The sequence below is a fragment of the Oryza sativa genome, chromosome 8 (assembly GCF_034140825.1).
Source record: "Oryza sativa Japonica Group chromosome 8, ASM3414082v1".
NCBI lineage: Eukaryota > Viridiplantae > Streptophyta > Magnoliopsida > Poales > Poaceae > Oryza > Oryza sativa.
This window is the reverse complement of record NC_089042.1, coordinates 9,499,329-9,510,351: the sequence shown is the minus strand read 5'-3', so window position 1 is coordinate 9,510,351 and position 11,023 is coordinate 9,499,329. Positions and strand designations below refer to the sequence as shown.

General features: G+C 39.2%; 1 protein-coding gene and 1 long non-coding RNA gene across 2 annotated transcripts; both read left to right on the top strand.

The window, feature by feature from the left end:
- Positions 1–1,591: 1,591 nt before the first annotated feature.
- Positions 1,592–2,403, top strand: LOC107282034 (uncharacterized). Its single transcript, XR_001548184.2, has 2 exons — positions 1,592–1,832; positions 2,084–2,403. It is a non-coding gene; the product is annotated as an uncharacterized lncRNA (long non-coding RNA).
- A 7,295-nt stretch (positions 2,404–9,698) lies between these two features.
- On the top strand, positions 9,699–10,715 carry LOC136351527 (uncharacterized). The gene is made up of 2 exons (XM_066303710.1): positions 9,699–10,169; positions 10,212–10,715. Exons 1-2 carry the CDS (start codon positions 9,699–9,701, stop codon positions 10,713–10,715), a joined length of 975 nt encoding a protein of 324 aa, XP_066159807.1.
- The last annotated feature ends 308 nt before the right edge of the window (positions 10,716–11,023 follow it).

Here is an 11,023-nt window from a genome sequence, read left to right as displayed (position 1 = left end):
TTGTTTTACTGATGAAATTACAATCATGAAATATGCTATCCAACCTTCATTAATCTCTTCCAATTAATTCATGTTTTTATACTACAATAATATTATTATTTGCAGCTTACTATTGGAACCCTCATATCCAGAGAAAATTTAGTGGTAAAGAAAAATGTCAAAGCACACCTCATTAATAGAAAAGTAGTACACATGGGTAGACAAAGAATGTACATTGAAGAGATAAGATTTCTAAGTTTGCGAGGTAAGCTAAGCTTTCTTCCTTGTCCATGCCCGGTTTAAGTTCAAGCCTTTACACGAATGCTCGTATTTATGACTAATTATTCTTTCAATATGTAGTAGGTGACGATATATCCATCAATATCGAGATATTTGTGATGACTTTGTTTATTCTATGATATTCTAATCCAGTCTTAAGAGGTGCTCATACATTTAGAATTTGTGTGTGTGTGAGTGTGTGTTTATAAGAGTATGTGTTTGTGCGTGTGTATGAGAGTCGACGTTTGTACTGCATGTCAGATTATTTAATTTGCCAAGTGAGGATAGATAAAAGGACATAAATCAAATTTAGAGTTTAAGTTATTTTGGGACGGAAAAAACAGATATAGCAAGTGAAAAGCAGTTTACCAAACAAGAAAAAAATATAGTTTACCAAACGGAAACGACTATATATATATATAGATGATAGAAATTATTAGTACCAGACATCTGACGCAACAAGAAAAATGGGACGAGAAAATTACTAAATCTTGTCCACTCCACACATCCATACATGCTGTAATGATTTTCAAAATATTTTTTTCTTTTGAACTACTTATCCAATCTATGATATAATCACACCATTATATTTGTTATAATTAAATCTCATATTCTTACATTCTGATGAAAGAAAAGATATGTTTCAATCCTTTAAATTAAATGTTTCAGACGTGATATATAGAAATATATTTCAAACATGTGTTTTTATTATGTTTCATAAAATAATTTAAATGTTTCACTAACTGGTGTTTCAGCATGTATAACTTAATGTTTCACCAATGACCGAAGAAGTACAGGATGGTCAGGCTCCTACTCTCTCTCCTGTCATTCTATTGACTCCCTCACCATGCATGCATGCATACATGTATTAGTGATCTTAAAAATATTTTTTTCTTCTAAACTATTTATCTGATGAACGATTCGATCACACCGTTGAATTCGTCATAATTAAATCTTTAAAGATATCCCATGATTATATTCTGATAAAAGAAAAACATATGTTTCAAACAATAAAAACTTATTGTTTCATACGTAATAGCAATATGTTTCACCACGTGTTCTCATTTTGTTTCACAAAATTTCTATATGTTTCATAGGCTGATTTTTCTGTTTCATCGTGTATAACTTAATGTTGCATCAACGGTCAACTGAAACATTTGATTAGGCGGTAGCCGTTAATTAATCACACTCATATCATAAGTTGGTCATGATGTGGTGCATGCGTACATTATATTGGTGAAGTTTTCCGGCTGAACAGGTCCATATGCATATGCATGAATATTCAACTAACTCAGTCACTGCCGTTATCCACCCACATTTCACGTCCCCCATCAATCGAGCGCCTTTGATTTCTCCTCTCTATAAATAGACATCTTATCATCATATCTCTTCATGATAGAACAGTTTGATTCCCATATCATAGGAATTAGTTATCGATTCTGAAGCTAGCTACAAGTCTCGGGTAATAATTAAGCCCGATCAGAGCTAATCAGCCATGGTTGGGAGAAAAGCTGCCATTTGTTTCGTCTTGATGCTTCTGTTATCACTTGGGAATTCTATACCAACACCTATAGGTTATTCTCTCTCACACACACTGTTATACTCATTTTTTTATCAAAGAATCTCATGTATATTCTCATTGTGTTGAAGGATATACATATTTAATTTGTCGATAAGAACCAATTCATTTTTCAGTACTTTTAAATGTTTCTCGATTTTTAAACCGAAAACTTGATTTTTAAATGTTTCTTGTGATTAATTATGGCAAATGAAATGAGATTATTAATGGTATAAGTTACTGATGGGTTAAATTAATTTATGGCAGATACTTGTACGCAATCTGTTTCCATATTGCCGATCTGCGTGGGTTTCACATGCAAGTACCACTGTTGGGTTTTCTCGAAATTCACCAAAGGCAAAGCCATTGATCACAAGTGCTTGGGAAAAGGTTACAAGACAAAATGTTACTGCTTGATTTGCAGGAAATAGTAGCACTGAAGATGAGATGTTGCCGGGGTCAATGATTTGCTAGAGTCTTTAGTTAGGTTATTAGCTAGTCTGGTCGAATAATTGATTTGTGCTAATTTTTTTGGTAATAGGGTGATTGATTATTTCAATTTCAAATAATAATATATTATCTTGCTATGGGAACTCTCTATAAAGTGTTGTGATACTGGAATAGTCTTGGTGATTTTGAGAAGGAGCAACTTACATATGGTGAGTGATAGGCAGGGTTAAAAAAATATTTGGTGACCCATTGCCGCTTGGGAGTGGTTTCATCACTTATCACAGGTTGAGCTCAATAAATGACAAAAAACTAGTGAAATTTAGACAAATCTTGCCAAAACATTGATTTTATTTTTGAACTTGTTGGCCAGTTTTCCAAGCAGTTTATTGATCTTGAATTTATTTCATCAGATCTTAAATTTTCATATTGGATTATTCTATACTTAATTGGAGATAAAAAAAATGCTCAAATGCTATGGCCATGGGAACAATCTTATTATTTGAGTACATGACTGGCTACATCAAAATAAATAGAAAAGATCATCATATCTTCACAATTATGGAAATGTTAATAACTTTACAAAATAACAATAAAATTCTCATATCCGAAGCAACCATTTATTTTAATTTTTTAATTTTAAGCTGCCATTGGATGATCATCGCAATGTACAAATTTCACTAGAAAAATACCCTTTTATCCTAACCAAATAATCTAGCTTGCACCCACCATTTTGTAGCAATTCATCATACACAAGTTCTGCAGCCACGTGCAGGGGATCTCACTAGTAACTCTTTGGAGTTGTGTTTTCAAGTGTTCATTAATTTGTTTGGTACCCCTCCATCCCAAATTATAAGGCCATTCCCAATCCATTGACTGGTATGATATCCATAGCATTAAATAAGCTGCAATCTAAGATGAAAAAATAATGTGGCAAGTGAATAAACGAGTAAAGAGAAGGAAACCAGGTCTTACATGAGACATGGTTTCTACACAACATATTAGTATTGACGAAATAAAAGCCGTGTACAGTGGTGGCAAAAAATCGATGGATCCTATCCGACTCAGAGCGATTTTTTAATAGACGGTATTTTTTTAGCACCGTTTTTTAAAATGGCGCGTTTTTTCTTATAGTTTTTTCCTCCCATGTTTTTTTTAAAAAAATTACCGACGTTGGAAATAATTTTTCTCACGTGTTTTTTATTTTTTTATGGAAGATGGAAAGCCTTTTTTAGCATTTTTTGCGCTTTTTCCTGACTTTTTTCTCACGCGTTTTTTTGAATCATTGTTATTTTCTCGTGCATTTTCTCTTTTTAAATCGTTTTTATTTTCTCGTGCATTTTGAATCGTTTATATTTTCTTTTTACGCACCTTTCAGCTTTTGTTCTCTCTCTTTTATTATTATTTTTTAAAAAAACAACCTCAAGTACCTTATTGCAAGATTATAGGGACTCAAATATAAATATAAAAATTACAGGGACTCAAATGTAAAAGTACAAACCTAAAAAATAAAATCATATAAAAATGGAATGCTCTCGACCTATAGGTTCCGTCTTTTATACAGATCTTTAATCCGGCACATCATTTTGTTTCACCAAGATGTGTGAGATATCACGGTATAGATTAAAACTGAAAGGAGTGGTGGCTAATATCTCGGACTCAGAAGGAGTGGCTCCTTTTATTTTTCGTTTTTAAGGGGGAATCGGATCTATAGTCGGACCTTTTTGTCGTTTATGAGAGGAATCGGATAGGAGTCGGACTATTTTTTTTCGCTTTTTTTTCTTTCGCCCCGTTTTTTTTATCGGACAATTATTTTTGGGGAATCAGACAAATTCTTTTTTCCCCCGGTTTTTATTTTACCACGTCAGATTTGTTTTTTTTTCGCACGTTTTCTTACCCCCGGTTTTTTTATCGGACAATTTTGGTTTTTTTTTTTCGCCCGGTCTTTTTTCGCCCTTTTTTCTGGTTCGGACAGATTTGCAGATTTGTTTTTTCTTTTCTTTTTTCCGCACATTTTCTTTCACCCGGTTTTTTTATTAGATAATTTACGTTTTTCTTTCGCCTGTTTTTTTAGATTGGACAATTTTGGTTTTTTTTCGCCTCTTTTTTCTGGATATTTGTATAAAATATATAATTTAAAAATGTATTATGATCCTATGATACCATGATACTGCAGATCTATCCTATAGCTAGTATCTATACTGATTACCTTGGTGAAGGGGTGCCTCCACGCCGCCAAAGGAATCGTGGCAGCAGAAACGGGGGATTGCCTCCTTGCAATGTGTGTAGGGCAGTTGGATTTCGATAATGATGATGACGAAAGATATTCGGACGTTATAGGATCGATCCGATCGATACTATGGTACTCCCACTATTTACTATAAGTCATTTGACTTTTTATTAGTCAGATTTTGTTAAGCTTAATCAAATTTATAAAAAATATATAAATATTGTCAATACAAAACAAACATATTATAAAAATATATTCAATGTAAAATGTAATGAAACTAATTTTATGTTATAGATGTTGCTAACTTTTTTCATAAACTTGGTCAAAATAAAAAACTTTAACTATGAAAAAAAAAGTCAAATAACTTATAATTTGAAACAGAGTGAATACTACAAATCAGAAAACGGCATTAGCTAAGTATCTACTCCCTCCGTACTCGAATTAGATGTCGTTTTGGCATCGCTCGCGTTTTCGCAAAGGATGTCGCTGTACGCTCGGAGGAAAGGAGGTGGACGTGTTTGCCCCTGCGCATGCGTGCTCGTCGTCCGCAGTAATCACGCGCATTAATCGTGCCTGTTCGTTAAGCTCGCTGCTCGGACTCTGTTCAGCGAATCAGCGCTCGCATCGCCTCGCTGCGCACGCTTGAGTTAATTTCTTCGTAGGCGCATGCTCGAAGAAATTATTCGCTGCGCGGCTTCCTTCCTCGTCGCAGGTCCTCCTCGCCTCGCCTCGCCTCACAGCTCGCCGCTCGCCGCACGTCCTCCTTCCTTCCTCGCGCTCGCGTTCCTCTCCCGCAGCACGCTCGCCATGGAGCTCGGCGCCATGAAGCTCGCTCTAGACATGGAGGAGACGCTGGACTCAGAGGTCGCACTCGACTCAGAGATGACGCTGTGGGACTCAGTCGAGATGGCGCTGGACTCCGTCAAGGTGGATCTGGACTCAGTCGAGGTCGCACTGGACTAGAGTGACGCCTAAGCAAACCTTTTTTCAAATACCTTTGTATCCTAGCTTTGTTTATACCAAGTTTACTAGACACATCTTCTATGGTCATTCTTTACTTGAGAGGAATGTTGCGCAATTGTTTCAAATCAAGAGGGATTGCCTTATGGCCACATCTACCCTTCTTTCTACTTGCAACCACAATTGGACTGACCGAATGTGCAATCCAAATTGATTAGCAACAATTCTTGTATCTGTATTGCCTAGTGTCCCATTCTTGCTTTTAGCCAGCAATACTTGATACACTTGTTTTCTGACTTCTTCTGTCATTTCTTTCTTTCGATGGTTTGGTTCTAGTAAGAGGAAAAAAAACAAGCACATTCAAAATAATATCCACGGCTTACCTAAAAAACAATCATACATGGAAAGTACAAACTGAGAAAGGAAATAATAACCACGGCTTACCAGCGATGTTTTGTACGAAATCAAAATCAAATGCACCATATTCATCTTAGTGGTAAGTTCAAATCAAATCCTGTCGAAAATGAAAGAACACACTGATAATGGAAACTAATTTGCATGAGACTGCTGTGAATATCAAAAAACAAAACTAATTTCCTCATACTCCAACGGAAACAATGAAACAATGAAATGATGCATTACCGTTGCCGTGCTCTGCCGCAGGTTCGTTGAGATCGAACCCAGGAAATAAATCGGCCATGTGCGGATGGCTCAGTACATGAACAAGTGAGGAAGAGGTGGCGTTAAGAAGTGGCGTGTCTTAAATAGATCAAGCAGGAGATGGGAGACCCAAGCGTCGGTCCAGACAGCGTGCCGTGAGCGCGCCAGTGAAAACCAAGGCAAAAAAAAAAACGAGCAGCAACGCGCCAAAACCGAATGCCATGCAAATGAGCCAAACTCGCCCGCTAGCGAAGGGATTTGAACCATATGCCCACAGGCCTTAAGGCGCGGCTGCCTAACCAATCTAGCTACGAACAATTCTTGCACAAGGAAACCCACCTGATCATTTAGAGCAGGTACAATAGGGCTGACCCATCAGCTCCAATAATTGCCACGTCACATTATTTCTACGTGGAAGGGTAATGATTGAGGGGAAAGAGAAGAGCTGGCGACTAAATTGTCGCCAAGCTATAACGCATTTTTTGGGGGCATAGCGCCCGCTTGCAGCGCATTTAGATTGGATGACATGGGGTAGGTATGTCACAAGGTGACATAGTGTAGATCTCAGTCCTTCGAAATAAATCCAGCGGCTGAGATTCGTCCACGTCATTACAAGTTAAAATTTAACTCCAATAAAATTTTAACTCCTGAAATTTTAACTACCAGTAAAATTTTTACTCATACGAGTTAAATTTTAACTCATGATGATGTGAACGAATCTCAGCCGTTGGATTTATTTTGGAGAGCTGAGATCTACGCTATGTCACCTTATGACATGTCTATCCTATCTCACCCAATCTGAATCCGCTTGCAGCCGAGGCAGGCGCTAGAAAACGCGGGTTGTGGGGCCCACGAACGGAAAAACTGATCATGTGCGCGCACCGCTCCTAGGCCGCCGATCCACTGATCCGATCCCCTTTCCCCTTTCTCTTTGCCATGAGATCGATCCCCCTCTCCCTCTTGGCGCGAGCGCGAGAAAGGAGGCTGGCGCATCGATCTCTCCTTCCTGGCGCATCGATCCCCTCCCGCCAAATCGATGGACAGATCTCCCACCCACCGCATCGATCGATCTCCTTCCCGCGCAGTATTCCCTCTCACTCACTCCTTTTTCTTCTCTCCCGGTCCTATAACTTCTCCCGCGCGCGCGAAATTCATTTTGCTGGCAGGTAGAACGATGCCAAAGCCCCAAAATCGCCCCTGAAATCCATCCCCCCGGTGAATTTCAGGGAGGGCCACTGCCCCCCGTCCTCTTCCATAGTTCTACCGCACCAAAACCCTAGTTCCTTTTCACCATGTCTCGTCGGACGAAGAGAGAGGTTGCACCACCGCAAACTCATTTGCAAGCTCGTCTGGTCCTCCCGGTGTTCATATCCCGCCGGCAACACCGTATCCATATGGAGGTCCTTTGTTCCCCACCCCACTGCCATCATGGTTTCCTTTTCCACCGTCACAAGCCATGGCGGGCTCATCTGCATATCGTCCTCCTACTGATGCCAAGACGGACGTCCAAGTTGATTTGGAACAATGGTACATTTATTATTTGGCTTTATCAGTTCTGATTTTGACATGCTTCTGTTTCCCTGTCTAATATTGAGAGTTTCATGGTCGTTATTGTTTTGATCCATAACAGCACTAGTGCAATGAATTGTTTAGGAAAAAAGAGGTGATTTTGGTCTGATAATCAGGTTACCGTAGTAACTTGGCCCATGTAATTTGGTCTGCAATGATTTGTACCATGTATTTATGCAGCAATTTGGCTAAGTAAAAACAAGAGTCCAATGTTACATGTAGGGTAACCATGGTAGGGTAATTAGCAGTGGTGGTAACCATGTATTTATGCAGTAATTTGGCAAAGTAAAAACAAGAGTCCAATGTTACATCTATTACTAATTTGTTTTAGATTCGAGCACTCATTTACCACTATGAACTGAAATAAAATAATTTTGACTGCACATATCAATATACCATTTATACTGGGGTAATATTGGGTTAGGCCTTGCATTGATCAAGATTGGCTTGTTCATTCCTTTTTATATATGGGACATAACTGATCAAGATTTTCATGTTCATGATTTTTATATAGGGGACTAGAATCTCGCCCGCTCGGTGGTTTTGTTGATTTTATCAAAAACACCACGAACCTTATGCACCATGTGACTGAAGGGTGTCAGTTGCAGCCAATTAATGTTGAGAATGGCAACAATGGAAATGCCACTAGGACCGAGAAGCGCCTAGGCTGGTCAACTGAAGAAGACTTGAGGCTGGTAAGTGTCCTACGCGAGTTATTTATTTGGTAGTGGCATTCATAATACATGCAATTTAACAATAGTGAAATATTTGGAAATTGTAGGTCAGGCTTGGTTAAACAACTCAAATGATCCAATAGAATCGAATTTCAAAAAGAATGATAAATATTGGCTGATGTTGCTGCTGCTTACAATAGCACTACTCCGTCAAGCCGGTTTAGTAAGATCAAGAAAAAAGTTAGGAATTTTTGTTGCCCTTGGAAGGAGGCTAATTCATTATATGCTAGTGGGGAGTGTAATGTTGATCTCATGGACAAGGCGCTGAAAATGTATGAGAATGACTTCAAGGATGGGCGATTCTTGTTTATTGAGTGTTGGAATGAACTAAAAACCCAACCTAAATGGCATGCATATTTGGATCAGCTTGACAAGTCGAATAAAAGGAAGCGAGATTATGCTGATGCTACCCCCCTTGATGACGAGGAGATCCCACGTCCAATGGGAGTCAAGGCAGCTAAGGCGAAGCGTATAGGCAAAGGAAAAGGCAAGGTTCAAGATTGTACTGCTGAGCTAGAAGATGACACCCACAAGTTTATGGAAGCACATGAAGCAGCCAAGGAGCAGTAAAGTGAATTGTTGGAGACCCAGCGACGTGTTGCTAGTGATAATCTTGAAGCGAAGAAGGTGGGTCGCCAGACCGCTATGATTGCAGCATATAGAGAGTTACTGAACAAAGACACAAGAGATATGCCTGATGATGTGAGGTCTGAGCTTGTTGCAATGTTGAAATGCATGAGAGAAGATATATTTACAAAAAACCAGTGAGGTATGTGTCATGAAGTTCTTTGCAGTAGTAAAACATGCATATATCTACGTTGATTTTGAGCAGTAGTCAAACTATTGTACTGTATTCATAGCTCTAGTTCCAAACAACCATGCAACCAGTCCCTGTTTTGTGATAATTAATAGCATTCAGTCCAAATAATCATGCATATAGTCTCATATTTTGTGCTGATTAACTGCCATTAGTCTAAATAACCATGCAGTCAACCCAAATTTTCATGATTATTGTAGCTGGTCTAAATTAAATTGCAGTCAATTGCCAACCCATATTAAATTTCCATGGTTGTTGCAGCTGGTCCTAATTAAAATGCAGTCATAGTCCAGACATATTAAATTTTTCATGGTTATTGCAGCTGGTCCTAATTAAAATGCAGTCATAGTCCAGCCATATTAAAATTTGTATGGTTATTACAGCTAGTCCTTTGCAGCATCTATATATTACCTCTCATAACTTGAAACTGCCAACCCAATCTATCCTCCTCCTCCTCCTCCAACCATGTCGGACTCATCCTCCTATTCATCCTCTAACTCAGATGACCTAGACCCATCTAAAGTTCTAGACAAGTACATTTCTGAGCAGAATGTACTAGACTCATTTGCTTCTCGAATCATAGAGAAGATGAAGGGTAGGTTAGGAGCTGGGCGTTCGAAGCGCCAAGGTGGAACAAGGAAGACAATTCATAGGGATCATGTAGATGCCCACAGCCGTTTGGTGGCTGATTATTTTGCAGAGCATCCATTGTACCCAGAGTGGATGTTTCGCACAAGGTTCCGCATGCACAAGCCACTCTTTCTACGTATTGTTGAAGCCTTAGGTCAGTGGTCACCATACTTTACTCAAAGGGAAGATTGCTCTAGCCGCACAAGTCTCTCTCCACCTCAAAAGTGCACAGCAGCACTTCGTATGTTAGCATATGGCACACCTGCTGATGCACTAGATGAATATTTAAAAATTGGCAAGAGCACAGCCTTAGAATGCTTAGAAATGTTTTCACAAGGGGTGATTGAGGTATTTGGTGGGACGTACTTGAGACGCCCCACAAGGGAGGATGTAGAGCATATATTACATGTTAACGAGTCTCGTGGGTTTCCGGGTATGCTAGGTAGTATTGATTGTATGCACTGGAGGTGGGAAAGTTGTCTGAGGGCTTGGAAGGGTCAATTCACCCGTGGTGATTACAAAGTCCCAACAATTATCCTTGAAGCAGTTGCTTCACACGACCTATGGATTTGGCATGCCTTCTTTGGTGTCGCTGGTTCTAACAACGACATCAACGTGCTGAATCAGTCCCCTCTTTTCCTTGACACAGTGAGAGGTGAGGCTTCTCGGGTCCATTATTATGTCAACGGGGAAGAGTACAACCATGGGTATTACCTAGCTGATGGTATATATCCAGAATGGGCTGTATTCCAGAAGACTATACCACTTCCACAAACTGAGAAGCATAAGTTATATGCTACACATCAAGAGGGGGCAAGGAAAGATGTGGAGCGGGCTTTCGGGGTATTGTAAGCTCGTTTCAACATCGTACGTCGTCCGGCAAAGAAATGGAAGAGAAAGAGTGTTGGAAATATCATGCTAACTTGCGTGATTCTCCACAATATGATTGTTGAAGACGAGGGCGAGGATGCAATATGTGACCTAGACCTCAATAGAATTCCTAGGACATCAATAGTACTGCCTCCAGAAGTAACCAGTGGTGGTAACCAATGTTTTCGTGATGTGCTAAGTAGGAAAGCTACTATTTGTGCTCGTTCAATGCATACCCAGCTTAAAACTGATTTAATTTAGCACATTTGGAACCGGTTCAGGAATACGCA

Bases quoted from the DNA above. Each gene is read 5' to 3' on its own strand.
- LOC136351527 (XM_066303710.1), top strand. From the start codon at position 9,699: ATGTCGGACTCATCCTCCTATTCATCCTCTAACTCAGATGACCTAGAC. The intron at 10,170-10,211 runs GCCTTAGAATGC...GGGGTGATTGAG, and splicing joins TAAAAATTGGCAAGAGCACA to GTATTTGGTGGGACGTACTT.